Source organism: Asterias rubens, chromosome 1 (assembly GCF_902459465.1).
Source record: "Asterias rubens chromosome 1, eAstRub1.3, whole genome shotgun sequence".
NCBI classification, from domain to species: Eukaryota; Metazoa; Echinodermata; class Asteroidea; order Forcipulatida; family Asteriidae; genus Asterias; species Asterias rubens.
This window is the reverse complement of record NC_047062.1, coordinates 20760933-20778799: the sequence shown is the minus strand read 5'-3', so window position 1 is coordinate 20778799 and position 17867 is coordinate 20760933. Positions and strand designations below refer to the sequence as shown.

General features: G+C 38.5%; 3 protein-coding genes across 3 annotated transcripts; 1 reads left to right on the top strand and 2 right to left on the bottom strand.

Annotated features, from left to right (window-relative positions):
* Nucleotides 1-233: 233 nt before the first annotated feature.
* LOC117291083 (phytanoyl-CoA dioxygenase-like) lies at nt 234-7060 on the bottom strand. Its single transcript, XM_033772619.1, has 9 exons — nt 6828-7060; nt 6441-6558; nt 5059-5159; nt 4529-4630; nt 4216-4255; nt 3718-3812; nt 3060-3250; nt 2556-2754; nt 234-2108 (listed from the first exon to the last, which is right to left on the bottom strand). Exons 1-9 carry the CDS (start codon nt 7044-7046, stop codon nt 1950-1952), a joined length of 1224 nt encoding a protein of 407 aa, XP_033628510.1. The 5' UTR covers nt 7047-7060; the 3' UTR covers nt 234-1949.
* Nucleotides 7061-9313: 2253 nt separating this feature from the next.
* LOC117291067 (sprT-like domain-containing protein Spartan) lies at nt 9314-14528 on the top strand. The gene is made up of 6 exons (XM_033772617.1): nt 9314-9964; nt 10624-10732; nt 11274-11318; nt 12032-12106; nt 12609-12873; nt 13504-14528. The coding sequence occupies exons 1-6, from the start codon at nt 9615-9617 to the stop codon at nt 14502-14504; spliced, it is 1845 nt and encodes a 614-aa protein (XP_033628508.1). The 5' UTR covers nt 9314-9614; the 3' UTR covers nt 14505-14528.
* Nucleotides 14529-16051: 1523 nt separating this feature from the next.
* Nucleotides 16052-17735, bottom strand: LOC117291096 (prostate stem cell antigen-like). Its single transcript, XM_033772626.1, has 3 exons — nt 17531-17735; nt 16878-17006; nt 16052-16303 (listed from the first exon to the last, which is right to left on the bottom strand). The coding sequence occupies exons 1-3, from the start codon at nt 17631-17633 to the stop codon at nt 16068-16070; spliced, it is 468 nt and encodes a 155-aa protein (XP_033628517.1). The 5' UTR covers nt 17634-17735; the 3' UTR covers nt 16052-16067.
* Nucleotides 17736-17867: the final 132 nt, after the last annotated feature.

Genomic DNA, 17867 nt, shown 5'->3' with positions numbered 1-17867 from the left:
TAATCTTAATAATAATAATAATAATAACATTGAAGTCTTATATAGCGCCATGTCTACCAAACAAGGTACTCAAGGCGCTGAGTATATACAAACTTCCAGAAAGAAAGGTTATTACAGTGATGAATTCTGAGACCCAATTATTTAGCACTTTATAATGGTAAGGTGCTACGGCGCATATAGCAGCCACAGCCAGGAACACCGGGGCGTACCCCTTCTCTTTTCGATAAGTGCACTGTATTCAGGGATTAGAAATTTCAGACTTTTATCTGAAGTTATACTTTTTATATCGGCCTGGTGAAGAAACCCAGTCGTTATTTTTGTCCACATATAAACAGATCCTGCTCTTTGATCTACTTCTCTAGTGCTGAGGACATTGTCCCTAAAACCACTGTGAAATCTAAACCCTCGGGGTTACTGAAAGCTGGAAATGCCACCATTTCAACTTCTTGTCTCCTAAAGTTTGGATCCTACTTTCATATTTGTTTTTGTCGGCAGTGACTCTCACCCCTGTGTAATGCAGAGAGGTCCTTTGAAGATCTTGCTAAGAGAGGCTAAATTAGGGAATGGTAATTTATCTCGGTTGCGACCGCTAAATGGTGATGAAATCAATTCCATATAGACCATGGTTCCCTCCTTGCCCAACTGAGTCAGGTAAATGCTTTGATTCTTGACGCTCTCCTTTCAGTGCTTCCTAAATATTCCTATGCAAACAGTTAACCAAAGACACTACATTATAACAATCCAAAATTATAAAAATAAAGTTTGTATTTTACAATCACATTTTATTGAAATGCAAAGACCCACAAAGCATTCATTGAATATTCTTACAGTCATTTTTGGCCGGACAAAATTAGCCCCTTAAAGCTATTAGTCTTGCTATAAAAAATCAGAGGTCATATGCTGGCTAGAAAATCCTTATTAACTTTCAAAGATTTTGCGGATACTTCATGTTTCTATTCATTCTTTAGACAAAGATATTTCAAATAATTTATTTGACTTTGGAGTGTCAATGAGTTGCCATACCTAAATTTTGAGCGTTATTAAATATATTATAAGAAATGTAATCTCTCATAACAGGTTTGAGCAAAGCTAGCGATTGATTAAACTATGAATGAAATTTGCGTTGTTATATAAATCTTATATAGTTTTTAATTTAGAAATAATAAAATGAGATTTATTTCTGATGTGATCCAAGTCATGCAGCTGTTTGAAATTATTGTAAAACTTTTTATCATTAAATGGATGAGCCTTTCTATTTGGTAACGTTCAACACCAATATTAGAGGTCTTTTTGGTTAACAAGCAGTTTGCAACAGCTAGGCGTACTTCTATCTCATCCAAATTTCTCCTGACAATTTTTGTTACCGAATGCTCCACAGCATTTTTTCTCAATGGGTCGCAATTACAGAGCCTTATTTTGACCATTACCGGTATAACATTCATGTGCTTCCTCGCCTAAAACAATGTATAAACCATGGTATGTAGGCCAGTTGGCCTAGGTCTAAAACATATCATGTCCAGTATAATAGCTTAGATTTTGTCTGTTTGCAAAAAAATATTGATTAAACATTCTCAATCCATCGTGATTGAACACCATAGCCAATTAATTGAGATTACTCTTCTCTTATAAAAAAAAAAAAAAATCCATATACATTTTTATATGTGTGTCATAATTTTCACATAAATGCAAGAGTGAAACAAATCACAGCTGAACAAGTTTTGAGATGTGCCCCCTTTCTTCATATCAAAAAATGAACAAAATCAGACAGAGCAATCTCGTTCATTAAGATTTTATGTTTTCTACAAATTGGGCAGTGTGCAAATCTTGCCTTAATAAAGTCATGCTCAGTGGCTCTTCTTGTAAACATGTGCAACACAGGTCGCATGTTTGATACATATCTCAGTTTGACTTATAGCAGTAATTATCCAGATTTTTTTTTTTTTTTGCACTTATGCCTTGTCCCATTTGGACTTTCTTGTTGCTTCTGATTTCTGTTTGACAAACTTAGCGGTGTGTTTGTTGTGGTGAACCAGATCCCATCTCTTCATCCAAGGCCCCATAATCGTTGTGTCAAACTCGTCATCAGTAGTCTGGTCATCGTCTACTTCCTGTCCAACAGAGAGAGGAACAGAGAATGTGGGGAAAAAAAATGCAAATATTATGGATAACGCAGATTAACTGTTACTTATAGATGTATTATGTAAAAGGCAAATCTACTGTTAGTGGGAATCAATGTCTGGTACCATTTATATGCCTCTACCAAACATTCAAAATGACAGCCCTACTGAGTTCGGCTCCAAGATCCTGTGTCTAGAGGGGATTTTAACCCTCAGTGTGTGTGTCCTCCATGCTGTATTAACATGGGCTGTAGGAAGTCGACTCAAAAGAGGTTGGTACCACACTCAGACCAAATTTCTACACAATTCACTGTACGGGGAGGGGGGGGGGGTTGGGGGAGGGGAAGGGGCTTTCTAAATTTGGCAGGACAGAGTATTTATGCCATTAGACAAAGTGTAAAGTGGACCAGGAGAAGTGAAGAGAGATTTCTTTATTACCGGAATATCAAGAGTTGAATCCTTTGCTTTCACGTGTCTGTCTACTTTATCGAAGGATTCAAAGTCGACCACGTGATTTGGATCTGTGGATGATCTCATTAACACAGAGTCCTTTATGCCGTAGAAACCATTGGGTTTATCCGGACGCTGCCATCTTAGGTCCACACTCCAACGCACTTCGTCTGACATGTTATCCAAACTGAATTGAACAAGTTGTAAAAGGACAATGCTATTAGTATAACATCAGTCAAATAAGGGCCAAAATCATCTCTTAGTATTGTCATAAATTGTCATCAAAAGTTAGATCAGGCATGATACTTCCTGGAGGGCATTTTCTTGGTGCCCTTCAAATCCTACTGTAGATATTTGCACTGTCCTCATAGGGTGCCCTTGCCCTTTCAAAAACAAAGCATACAGGCCTGTAATATTGACAAGGTCTCTGAGGCAAACTTTATTAGAAAACAATTTTAGAAAACAATAATTATTGGGGAATTCATGACATACCTACGGTGTGGTATCGCGTTGTTCATGAGGAGAACGCTGCCGTATTTCATCTCCATGGTAACCGCATCTTTGACATCAATGCCCAGTGATGTTTTCATTTCCTCATCATCTTTGACTTGTACGTACCATGTGCCTCCAACACAGCAGGTATGGGTCGCTGTCACTCCGCGTAAGTGACCGCGAGGAATAACCTGATCAGGTAGAGCGTGAGTTACTATCATTATTATTTAATTAATAGTGGTTTGGTATCTGAAATATAACAAGTTGCATTCCCTTAAGTTGATGGCTTGGGTGTGATCTCTGGCTACACAGCAGTCATTGGTTGTATGGCTTCTGACTGGCCCCGAACATTATTGACAAATAGTGAGACAGCCAACACATAGGACTAGATAGCTCTTATCAATTTTTCTTGGTTCAACCCCAGATCATTAGTGTTGTATATTGTAAAAGCTTCTTGCTCAAGGAAGGACACAAGTGCCACAACTGGGACTCGAACCCACACCCTGCTAGTTAGTTATTTCCAATGAACAAAATGATGACACATGAACACCATGACTATGGGTTTTCGTTTTCAAGCAGGAATATTAATTTCAGCCTGAAACGAGGGTCTTTAGAAAGCATCTTTTTGTATAATAATTATGTGAAATGTATTGCTGACCTGCATGCATCCATTGTTTTGATTGACATCCAGGAGTGGGATCCAAGCTGTAGGTTGAAGGACATGGAGAGCCTCGGGGTCCAGGTAGGCGTTATCTGCAAAGTGAAAATAGTTTTCATGTAAAATTAGAAAATTTACCTAGTAAAATTAGAAAATTTACCTAGAAAAATTGTTACATTTGATAAGCTTTAATGTGATAGTTTCAATATCTCTAAAAGTGTTTTTTTTTTTATTTCATGTAGAGGCACATTTATTTGTACCATTCAGTTTCTTGTAAAAATGGTAAATGACTTAAACAAGAGTGCTTATAGGGGCTTTTAAAGGGAAAAAAAACATACATAAACTATAGTTTTAATTGACCAGAAGTGCCCCCTAGAAAAAAATTGCAGCACCCGACTTGTGCCCCTAGAATATTTCGGCGCACCATTAAAAATAATATAGGTTTTATATCTACCGAGTCTTGATAACCACAAAAATGAGGAAAGAATTAACTTGTACCTTGATGCCATGGTACAGTTGATTGCTCGTGCCTCGGTGTCTGTTTGAAAAATCAACAGGGAAAAACAAACAAACGACGATTTAGCGATCATGGCGGGAACAAATACAAAAACGTATTATGCACGTGTGTTACATTTTGGTCGGTGAACGTACTTTGTCTGAGCAGTAGAACGTTTTTACATGGAGGTAGACCATCATGGTTTTAAGGAGTACGGCAAAATAAAAAAGGGAACAATAAGATCAATGTGTATTATGAGAAAACAATTAAAGTTATCAGCTGGCTATTGGTAAACTTTTGCTGTGACTGCATTACCTTGACTCGGAGATTCCACACTGGATGTCCAGCTATGTCTGGACCAATCAACTGCTCTATCACATTTAACAGCCGCTCATTGGTCCACAGGTCGCAGAAACTCTGAATAATGAGCAAATCAGGGACAAGGTCAAAAGTATTATTATAAGAGTGTTGACCCGAAGTTAAGATAATAGACTGATTTGTTTGGTATTATACAACGTGAACAAAATATGAACAGCAAAAATTGCTGGAATTATAGATTGGCTTGGAGCTGGGTGCCTCGTGTAACTAGCACACGGCTGTTAGTTTTGATGTTTTGGGGCACATTGAGATTTCTCTCACGAGAATGTTTAAGTTGATCAAAACAACACGTTGCAAGAAATCGATTTAAGCACTCCAAACTGTATAACTTCTACTTACGCCTTAATCTTGTACTGAAATTAATTATTTTCAAAGTGAGCTATAAGATTCCACCTTTCTAAATATCCAATAGTTATTTTATTATAATTTGTATTATTTTGTACCCATGATGGTATTTGTAATTATACCTGTGGTAAATATCCAAGCTTATGAAGTAGAACTGCAGCTCCCGGGAACTGTTTGTCGATCAGTGTAATTCGATGAAACAAATCGGCATCGCTACATTTGTCTTGATCAAGATAAAAAGCAAATCATAATCACTCATATAGAAATAATTCCTACCATTCCAAGGCTTGCGCTTGTACTATACAGTAGTGTACCCACAACCAGAATAGCACGTCATTGTTATGATTGCAGCTAATTTTAAAATAAAATTGTTCGTCCATCTAATGTGTTTATTTATTTCGATAAGTTTTCTAATTTGAAGAGTTTTCCCACCGAGTGCGACTGTTGTGGAAAAAAGCTTTTAAACTCTGTTAGAGTAATGAGGGGGAAAATTTCACTCTCTCGTCCGAGTGGTTTCGCTCTTTTAAGGCTGAAAGCCAACTTTGTGGTTTTTTTTTTATTTTTTATAATTGGAACGAGTTGAAAGTATCCTTTCACTCTAAAAAGCGTGTGAAATGTTTGAAACTCTGTGAACGAACAAAAATTTGTCTCCACAAAATGGCGTACCGTGTTAGCTCATGACGTTAAAGGAAAACCGTGCAATTTTAAAGCATATTTTTGTGTTGATCATTGTATTCTACTTTTAAAACGTCTTATAACCAACAAACGATTTCAAACGCTTTTCATAGACCAACTCGCCCGATCCAAGGCAACGTGTTCCTTTAACGTTACTATCAGCTAGTATGTAATACAAATAATACAAATTGATTTATACTGCGCCAATTCCAGGAAAACCTGTTCAAAGGCGCATGACAATGAACGATAAAAATATCAAACCATTAAACCATCTATGGGTAAAAACCAAAACTAATATTCTTTATCCCCGATGCAAATTTAACATCTATTATATCGTTGCGGTACCCGCTGCCAAAACATAGGATTCGAACTGCCTCTAGCTACCGGGCAACCTCGGTAGTCTAGTTGGTAAGACACTGCTCTAATTTAGGTCGTGGGTTCGAATCCCACCCGAGTAACATGCCTGTGATATTTTTTCACAGGACTCGGGAAAGTACTGAGTATACAGTGCTGACACACATCGGTGTATGGGCAAAAATCAAAATTAATATTCTTTATCCCCGATGCAAATTTAACATCTATTACATCTATTACATCTATAGGAAGAAAACAGTAAAATATAAAAATACACAGTGTTTAAAGTGCAGAGTACCATCAAAATTAGAAAAAAAGAGAAGACCAAAATTAAAGGCTCAAAGTGAGGGAATGCAACACAGATGAAAAGCGCAATGAACAATAAAAAGTTTACAAAAAATTGTCATAGTTAAAAAATTGCATAGTTCTGTTCATCTTTTGTTATCTAAATGTTTACAGACAGTAGTGCTCTAACCTTTGATCTTGCCAGCCTCGTAAAGTTTGTTGACCAGTGTATCAACACCTTCTGCTATGCCTGCCCGCACTGGTTCCAAATCGGCAGGTTGAAAGAAATCCCGCAGCACAAGATAACCCTACAATGGGTGGAAATGGGTACAAAAGTAATATTTAAAACGAACACAGAGATACGGACGGGTAAAATAGGGGATATATATTTTGAGAACTGTGCCTTGAGCCCAATGTGCAAATCAATGATTAGACTTTACAGATGTGTAATTTTGGGCAGTGCTTTTGTTTTGTTAACAATTCAGCTTTGCACTGCACTCTATTTCAGTGTGAACGGCGGCATGACATGATATTATTTTGCACGCTGTTAGGCCTAATGGTTGGGTTAATTTCTTACCTCTTCAAAGTAAAATTTGAGTTGTTTCTTGGTCAACTGTCCCGGTTTGTTCGCCTCTGGTTGCGGCGGGATGGTGGAGTACAGCTCCGGTTCTGCCTCCTGTCTCTCCCCTTGTTTAGGCTTCTTGCTGGAACCCTCCCCTTTCGAACTCCGACCAGGCCGCTTTTTCGTGGACGACATTATTATGTGGTCCTCGAGTGGGCCAACATACCTGGCCATAGTCTGACCTTGGTCCTAACTGCATGCAATCACAAATTAATAGGCCGACAACTTGGTATCAAAACTCTGTCCTTTCTCTATGGTATCAACAGTGTGACAACAAACTTTGACTTTGATCCTCTCCAGCTTACAGCTGACTTTGTGTCAATATGAATTATGGCGTATAACCGCCCCCAAACACGATGGATTTTAATATAGATGGGCCGGGGCCTACACTAATTAATAATAACAGTAACCTTGCAGTTTCTTTTTATAGTGCTTTTCACACCAAAGGGCGTCTCATAGCGCTTCCAACGCCCCTGTACTGATGGGCCTTCATTCCATAAACCATCTCAGCTCCCTGCGGGGAGTATACTGCTTATGTGCAACTTTGCGCTACTCGCCAATCTCTGCCCTCCGATCACAGGTACCGGTACCCATTTACCCCTGGGTGGAGAGAAGCAATAATATTAATTTGGTTAAGTGTCGTGCTAAGGGACACAAGTGTCACGACCGGGAATTGAACCCATGCTCTTATGGCCACGACACCCGTTGGCCGGTGTCAGATGCAATTGTGTCCGCCATGCAATACTGTCCGCTACGGATACTTTTGCATATGCAGTCGTGTCCGGGGCGCGTCCGGGGCTATGCAAAAACTTGTTCGGTGAACATGTATATGACTGTCATGTGCGCGCGTAAGCGAGCGTGCATGCACTGAACCTACATACATGCAGCTAACGAATACCCAACGGCCGAACATTTCCCATGTCATTCATGACATGCACTTAGCTTGTAAAAAAAATGGCGAACGTGTTCCGTCGACCAAGGGCGTTTCATTTACTGCAAGGACGGTTTTGCACGGGCGGACACAACTGCATTATGCAGCAGCGTCCGGGCGGATTTTTGACTCCCAAAAAAAATTAATGGCCGACCGTGTTAGTTCGCGACCTAAAATGAAAAACGTGCAATTTTGAGTGATACTTGTGTGGATCATTATATTCTACTTTTAAAACACCTTTCTAACCATAATATGCATTTCATAACAACGGTTTCAAACGCTTTTTATAGACCAACTCGACCGATCAAAGGCAACGTGCTCCTTTAACTTAACATTATAAGACAAAACAATAAAACATTTCTGCTTCCGATGACTCACCGACCCTACCTTGTGGCGCGAAAACTCAAACTCTAGACATGCGGTGACGGTAACGTGCGTCGCTTCACCATTGAATGTGATATACTGGCTATTGTAAATGGGCGTCTTGACTGGCGTTTCAAAGGTACGATTTCTAATGAAGTTTGACAACTTTTTGCCCTTTCATGTTTCTGCTTGTCATTGTTAGAATTTATGCAGTCTAATTCCTATTAACGTGCCGTTTCTTCAGTCCACATTGGTCGTCTTTAGGGCCTTACAGTCATGATGGTTGAAGGGGGAGCACATAATATACCGGCCGTTCAGAAGGCACTGCGGACGAATTCAGTGAAAATTCAGTGAAACAAAACTGAATGTTTTTTTTTTTAAATTCTGAACATGTGCTTATAAAAATTGTATTGTTCCCAATAGTTTATTTATTTTTTGCATTTTGGTCAAGATAAGGATCTTTGTGTTTTCAGACCAGGAAAAGAGAAAATAGAGTGTAAAGGTCTACTGTGGATTATTGTAAAATCTTGATTAACATTGAGAAGTCGATTTTTGGGTGTAAAAATGGGATTTGTCACCGGTCATCACCAACGGCCCATAATAAAGTTGCCGTCCCGGCTGCCGGCGTAAAAAAATTATTCAAAAGAGGGCGCTATCATATGAAATTGGGGGGGGGGGGCGGGGCGTGAAATAGGCACTTACCTCTCCTCCTGCATTTTATTGAACTCCACTAATGCCTAAATTGACATTATTATTATAAACTTGACATCTAATGTCTCAATCCCCTAGTATAGGTCCTGCCGATACACTCCGGACTAGTGTAAAATTAACTTCGAAAACGTTTGAAAATCTACAAAAATCAATCAGATGATCAGGATACACCTAAAGTATCCTGTCTAGTCTGCTATTACTCTGCAAATAGGTCAATTTTTGTCAGGGCCCAAGTCATCCAAAGTGCTTCAAAGGTGGACAGGCTGACAGGCCACAATGTGCAACATTTTAACACTTAACCCCTTTGACTTGGCTCCCAATTTAAATATTTCTACTTTACTGAGTTGTGAGAGTTTGCTTGTGCGGATTCGCAGAAGGAAGTTTCCGGGCACTATACACACACTCTTGAGGGCGCTAGTTTGTGCAGGAAATGGAATTGTAAACAGCGCGAGATTAGTTTTGTTCTTCAATTCCCTCTTCCTTTCCCTCTTAACTAGAGTATTCCTTACTGATATTGGTTTTGGTCAACCTTAAACATATCGTGACAAGTGTCACTGAGTCATCTAGGCTGTTGTTCAAACTCTATTGTCACCAGTGTCAGAGACGAGAGCACCTCGGTCAGCTGTCACTTCTGACTTCTGGCATTGAAGTTGCACAGTGCCACACACTGGCAGGCAGTCACTCACTCAGCCTCAGTGCTCGGGTTTGTTTTGTGACTTAGCTTGCCACTTGACAAGATGTCCAGAGATAAAGATTTAGAGCTCGCTCTTCAATTGCAGGCGCAGTTTGACCGAGAACATTCCACAGGAAATCACCATGGCATAGTGGACTTGTCTGATGAATCTGATGATATTGCAAACAAAAATGACCCAAGTTTCAACTTCGGCAAAGTCGTCAGCGTAGGTTCGAGTGACGACGACTTGTCGAGGGGTGTTGGTAAAACGGAATCCATGTCCATAGTTGACAAACGTTGGGAACTTCTCGATCCAAGCCCGGACATGAGGGCCATGTTTTTAGAGTTTAATGATAAATACTTCTGGGGACGATTGGCTGGTGTTGAAGTGAGGTGGAGTCCAAGAATGACTTTGTAAGTAACTCCTGTCATAAATTGTCAATGTTTCAGTATGTTCAGTGACAATCAAAAGGACAAGTTTCATAAAGGGGAAATTAAAATTTCTTCAAGATGAAATTCCATTTCCAAGCCTCCATTTCAAGAAGCACCAGAACATCTTAGATATAACTACAAATTATCTTTTAAGTTTGCATTGAATTTATATTTAAATTAAAGTTTGTTAAAAATATACAGAGGAAAACACATGACTTAGTAGAAATGTCAATCCTCAGGCATAGATGCTGATCTTATGAATTTTGTTGAATGGTAATGATAATTTTTAAGCTATCATGGTGGCTAACCTTTCATTTGTTTTAAAAAGTAATTCTTCAATTTGTTTATGTTTAACTTTAAAGCCTATTGTATTGTTTGGGTTAAGTTTGTTTTGGTTTGTTTTGTTTGGGCCATAAAAATGTCAAAGAGTTTTCAGGCACATTCAAACCCTTAACCAACTCATATCTCAGAGGGAGCAGTTTCTCACAATGTTTTTTACCATCAACAGCTCCCCATTACTTGTTGCCAAGTAAGGTTTTATGCTTCAAAATTATTTTGAGTAAATTACTAATAGTGTCCACTGCCATTAATATTGATGATTATGTTTGAATATTTTCATCTAATTCCTACACAATGTGTAGGTGTGCTGGCCTGTGCTGTTATGAAGGACACGGTGGACTATGCTCCATTAGGTTGAGTTCACCATTATTGAAGCTTAGACCAAGGAAAGATCTGGTGGAAACATTGTTGGTATGTACATCATGGGAACATTCTGACATTAGCCAGGATTGAAAAAGTATATATGGTTGGTGTCTACATTCGTTGAAATTGAAGCGAAAATTGTTCACGGTGTCCAAATTCCTCACTTCCATTGACATCATTTCACAGTTATCTTAGAGAAAGGATAACAAAACAAAACAAAAGGAAACTGCACAGGTGGTGACAGGATGGATCAGACTATTAAGCAATTTTCCTTTGAGGCGTACTACACTATGTCATTTATAAAAAAGGTCTAAAAATGTTCAAACCTCATCTCAGGCTGTGGCTCTGGCTGCAGGCTCTGGCTGCAGAGCCACAGCCCAAGCCTAAGCCTAGATTCGGAAAAATGCATTGGAGCATCCAAAGCAAAAAATGCCCATTTTAACACTTAGATTTTCTGAATTAAGTAATTTCGTTTTGAAACACTCAGTAATTGTGAGTTAAGTAACTCTACTTGTAAACCCATAGCCTCAGAGTGCAAAATGCATAGATACATTGTATAACGAGTAACACAAATTTTGTTTATTTACAGCACGAAATGATCCATGCCTACCTGTTTGTGACAGCGAATAATAAGGTAAGGCATTGTCCTCAGTAACTGTTATAATAAGGACATGTCACATGAGGCAATTTACAGGCAACCAGTTCCGTCGATTTCACCAAATTCTTCTTAAATTAGGATTAATCCTAGGACTTAGGACGAGTTGAGTTCCGTATCCAAATACGTAGGCACACTGAACCCGTCCTAAGTTAGGACGGGTTACTCGTCCTAACTCGAGATAGGATTGATCCTAGCGTTTCGTGAAATCGGCTGCAGGGCAATGAAAATTCAATAATATTTCAGTTCTCCCATTACTTTCTTGGGGATGAGAACTACAGCTGAAAGAATGTTTCTTGTGCCGCTGAATTATTCCTTGTGCATTCAGAGCAGTTGGTTGCCTCCAAGTTGCCCTGATGCCTGGTCCACTACCAAGCATTGATTTGCCATTTCCTTCTTTACTGAATGGACCCAAATCAATTCAAGCCAGTGGATAATCTTTTAATAATTTGGGTTGGTTTATAGGGTAAACATTTGTTTTTGAAACTACAGATTGTACAAGTCTTGTGCATATTTGAACAGAAAAATGTGATATTTTGTTTCCTTTACACCAAGCAATAAATAGATGAACACAAAATTCCCCAAAAAGTTTTAGTCTGCATGAGACATGCTCTTTCTATTATGTAAAATGAGTAATTTGAACACTTGTGAGTTTATAGTGGGTTTTGATTTCTATTTTTGTGCTTTTGAAGGATCATGATGGCCATGGACCTGAGTTCTGCAAACACATGAACCGGTTAAATAAATCTACTGGAACCAGCATCTCGGTGAGTTTCTGTTACTGGTAACCCAAAGAGCTGTCTGACTGCAAGTTATAGGATTATCAAACCTTAAGTGTACCTAACTTATAATATTATTTACCCTAGCTGTGTTCCTGGCCGTTTGAATTGGTCCTATTTATAGCCCATTTGTGTTTGTTAATACACGGCGATGACCTTAAAATGGCATTTGTGAAAAGTCAAGTTGAGAATAAGTGTGGGGAATCGGCTTTGAACTTCTGCATTCTAAAAAAGGGAGTAACAGCTTATAAAGTTGCATGGCTTTACACATATTAAATACAGTGTACACTTCTAAGGTTAATGGTCAAACATCACAGTGTGTACACTTTTAGGTTGTTCCCACCATTCCAATTGAATATGTCCATTAATATTTGGGACGAGACTTTGTAGCTCCTTATGTCGTGTAAAGTTCATTTTAATAGAGGTCTTGATAAACCAACAAATATGTACATTTTACAACCTAATTATTAAGCTGAATTTTTTTGGACAGATTTATCACAACTTCCATGATGAGGTGGATGTGTATCGTCAACATTGGTGGCGCTGTGACGGCCCTTGCCAGAAACGACCCCCCTACTACGGCATGGTGCGAAGAGCCATGAACAGAGCACCCTCTGCAAGAGACCCCTGGTGGGGGGGGCATAAGAGCACGTGTGGGGGATCGTACACCAAGGTCAAGGAACCCGAAGGGTATGGAGTCAAGAAAGGAACAAAAAGGAAGAAGGAGGACCCAGAGAATAGTGGCAGTGGAAATGGTGAGGAACTGGATAAGAGCAACAACCTCCTGTTCTGGTTTATCACTAGATTATTAAAAGGAAAAAGTTGCATCCCTGTGGTGATCTCCTTAATGCCACTTCTCTGGCTGTATCGTAGCTTGCGAGTGATCCCTGGCTGTATTGTAGCTTGCGAGTGATCCCTGGCTGTATCGTAGCTTGCGAGTGATCCCTGGCTTTACTGTTGTATAAGGATGTATGACTTCCACAAACAATGATATTGACACAACAGGAAGACCTGTTCAAAATGTTTTATTTTTTAAAACAAGTTACTCAAATAACAGCAAAGTATAACATTATTAGACCAGTCAAAACTATTATATAAATTATTTGTCTTGATGGTGCAGCAGCCTTTAAAAAAGTCCATGATTTTGTCTGTGAATTTCATTTTAAACTGCCATGAAGTAAGTTACTGGTTAACGAGACTGAACTTTTCCAAATGCAGCGTACGTTTGTTTTGTATATTAACTACTTGCCTGGATCATGGAGGTAGAAATAGATGCCTGGATGTATCTTTGAGCAAAAATACTGTTTTGACCTAACTACTTTAAAGCGCCTCATCAATTTTGAAAATGGTACATGCATTTAACAATCTTCAATTTTTGTTTGCAGAAACTAAGAAGAGAGTGACAGAAGACGCCTCGGGCTTCCCAGGTAAAGGTCAGGCACTCGGGGGAAGCAGCACCACTTCAAGGCTTCTAACCAAAGACCAAAATACGCTGCACAAGTTCCTGAAGAAAACAGAAGTCAGTCCATCTACGTCGTCTCACATCCCGTCGAGAACAAAGAGTCCGGAGAAAGACGAGCAGTCAGACTCTGGAAAAGAAAATCTCTCGAAAAGCTTGAGACTGAAAGCCCTGGCCGCAATATTTGACAGTGACTCTTCAGACGATGAGGATGTTGTAATTGTTAAGTTTGGCAATCCTCATCCTCAGAGCAATGGAAAGGACAAACCTGCCCTAGGTGCAACTCAACAACCGACTCATCGTTACAGAAACACTCCAAGTTCTTCATCTCCGAGCTCTTCTGCTCAAGGGAAACCCACTACCCTCCCTACACCAAGACTCTCAACGAACACCTCCAGCAAGCAACAAGGGGCTTCAATGTCCAACAGCATTAGGGAGGCTGGGGATGACAAAACTGCCAGAAGTATACACGTAGCTGCAACTCCACAGTCAACTCATCTTTACAAAAACTCTTCAAATTCTTCAAGCACTTCTAATCTAGGGAACTCCACTAGCCTCCCTTCACCCAGACTCTCAACAAACTCATCTAACAAGCAACAAGGGGCTTCAACGTCCAACAGCAACAGGGAGGATCGGGATGGCAAGAAGCAAGACTCTATTGTTGATGCTTTTGGCCGATTGAGAAAGAAATCGGGGAATTTGGAGGCAACTAGTGGAACAAATCCATGGACCAATGAGCCCAAGAGAACTGACAAAAGTAACTCAACTGTTTCTAGAGGTGGTGTCTTAACTTTTGATACAGAAGTAGCTGCTGGAAGGCAGTCCACAGATGTGCATGACGGAGCAGATATGGTGAAGTGTCCTGTATGCACCTGTGAGATACAGCAGTCCAAAATCAACCAACATCTTGACCAATGTCTTTCGTGATGCAAGTACATAGAAACACTTTCTGATAATCCTTTAAAAGTTGCAGCGCTTGCTTTTCTGTTGAAAGACCAACCGTTTTTGAATGTTATTCCCCAGAATTGAAACAGATGATGCTGTTAAAAGAAATAATAACCAGGTTGGTTGACCGGTTTCTTTGATTTGAAAAAACCCCAACACCAAACGAGCAAACAAACCTCTCATCCTTATGTTGTGATATAATAATTAAATTATAAAGGAACATTTGGTTGACCGGTTTCTTAAAGATTTCACTATTTAATGATATTTTGTACACGAGTAGCTCTGGCAGTGCTCAATAACTGTTTTTAAAATCCCTTCAGACTTGTTCTAACCTGTAAAGTAAAGAATGCTTTTTGAAAGTATTTGAAAGCTTCTTGCTCTTGTAAAAATCCTAGATGTTTTGAAAATGTTACCAGTTGGAATGATATATTACGATTTTAAAGTAGGGCTTTTTCAGATTAATAAATAAGCTATTTTTAAATGAATAATTTTGTCATTGTGTTTTTGAAGACTACATTATTTGCCGATTCTAAAGATCTCCACACCATATCAAAAATATGTAACTATGTTTGTGATGGGAGAAGCATGCCTCTTCATTATGCGTCTAAGAGGAAATATTATATGCAACAGTCCTATTATTGGATCTCTATGGATTTGAAGTTGGAATGAATGCTTTGGGACACAAACAATTATATACATATCACGCATCTTTATTTACACAATCTTAATTAAATTCTTTATTAATAGCAAGTATCAAAACTGTTATCTGAGTAGCACACTATTAAGCAAACCCTGTTTCTATTCACAAACTATAAACATTATCACTAACAATTAATTGAATTCAATTAATTTGTCAAATATCACTAAAAAGCTGCTAAATATTACAAAAAATTGTGACACATCTGAATTTATCAAGAAATATTCATTGGTCCATACTATAAAGCACCGGGTCAGACCTGTTAATCCGAGAGAGGAGAGGGGGTGGGGGTTGGGCAAGCTTACATTTCAGGGGGGGGCAAACATTTTGTACTGCTGAAGTGAAAGAGCACTGACTTACTATCGTGACAGACTTGCTCGCCAAATCGGGTATCTCATTGCTTCAATAACAAATACATCACATTCCTATAAACTGAAATTTTCACTTAATTTTCTTTTTAGATTCTAATAACCTATAAGGCAAGATTTTTTTTAATGAAAATAAATTACTTATTAAGGGCAGTACCAATTTCATTTTAATAAATAATAATAAATAGAATGACGAATCCCACAACTTAGATTTCTGAAAACATTTGGTTCAAGTGTAACTGCCCTCTTTATTTGGAATTTGAACCTTTTTCTTTAAATTATTCACAATTTACAATTTTCACTTTTAAAACCTAAAATATGCATCATGCCCTATGACTTCATCTCGACATAACTTTGTTCACATTTGCAGCAGACTACATAAATATTTACACTTGTAGAACTCATGCCATGTGCAGCACTCAGTATTGTACTCTTATGTACAAGACGGAAGTAGAATTACAAACGGCAATAAAAAGACCCTCATAAAACATGTAAAGCCACAACAACTGAACTCAATGCTCCAAGCACCACTGCTGCCGATGCTCTTGTGACAGCGACGCCATTCTCGTTGCATCTGTCTGTATCGCAGCACTCGACACAGCCCCACGCTGGTCGTGACTTGTCACAAAAGTAGCGTTTCCCAAGTTGTGTTGTTGCTGCAGTGCAACCATCTTCAGTTGTGCATTCCTTGTCAATCCTCAACTTGCCTCTTTCAGCTGAAAAAAAAAATATTCTCTTATTTTTTCAAAACATAATGCATGCATCTTAGACTTTCCACTGGCATAATAATATAAAAATACAAGACGATACATAAAGAAACAATTAATAAAAATAGCTTTAAAATACCAAGCCAGTGAGTGGCGAGGAGGAACAGGTGACCACCACCTCTACAAAGCCGTCCTGCCACCAGGACGATACCTGATATATGAAATGATAACTTCAATCAACTATTTAGGCGAGTTTACAATTAAGCTTAAAGGTTTGTCCTGGGGATAGCGTACAAACTCTGTTCGAAAATATTGCTACTCTGGCAATGTTCTTGCAAGACTGACTGGCTCCTGCGAGACAACTGCTCTCGACCCAATAGTCAGAACCAGCTGTTTATCATCTATGAGCAGTGTGACTGGTGAATTTTGTTTTCACCAGTCAACTACCATCAACACTAGACCCAGTAACTTGGGCGCTGTACTCCTTTTTGAAATTTTGATATAGATCTGCAGATGTCAAAGTTTTGAAAAAAAGGAGTACAGTGCCCACTGGATCTTAATCGCCACAGCATTTTCCACTTACTTGAATAAATGACCTGAGTGAGACATCTATCTTGTCTCGATGTACACGTCTTGAGAACCGGAGCTTCTTTGATGTTGCAGTTTTCATTTGTATCCTCTGCTTCACAGGTAAAGCATTGAAGACTTGACGCTGCAAGAAATAGATCAACAATAATGCTCAAGCTTTACAATAAAAGGGTACAGCTATAATGATTGGGAGTTAACAACTTATTTGTTGACAAATTGATGAACAAATGTCTTAAATCGATATTTGATAATTTGACAGTATTTGATGACACTGACAGAATTGGCAACTTGATCATTGTCTTCTCCAGTTTATTACAAAACAATGGTGAATGTTTAGTTATTAAATAAGGCTCAATATTGAATGAAAGACTCAATCAATGTGATTGTGAGACAAGATTTGAATAACAAGGCAATATGAATATCGACATTTTTGTACACCAACTTAAATTAGTAAAAAATAGGCCTTTCACTTGAATGAAATACTCGATCATCTAGACCAGGTTACACTTCTTGCATAGTATTTATAAAACTACTAGTTATAAATTGGTCTTTGTTTTAATAAAACACAAGCCAATTTGATTCTATCATAATTGTTAATATTATTATTAAATATTATCTGCAAAAAGTAAACTAAATCTCTAAAGTTACCTGTTCGAAAGCAGACTGCCATCAAAATAATCATCAGCGTCATAAGTATGCAAAAGATTCCTTCTGAATTCCTCCTAAACTTGAACACCATCTTTATTCTCATTTCTTTTTTCTAGAATCCATTTCAATAATTTTTATATTATGTCTCGATTGTGTGATTGTCAGTTTGTTTTCCCCACCGAAAAAATATGTCAACCTTTTACAATCGCCCTCACTTATCTTGCTAAATATTTATCTTGTTGTTGTCAATAACAAAAGCGTTATGTGCGCAGTTACCGTGTGAATTTTCAATATTTTTTCACAAAGTTAGGCGGCCTTTTGGAAATGATGGAAAATG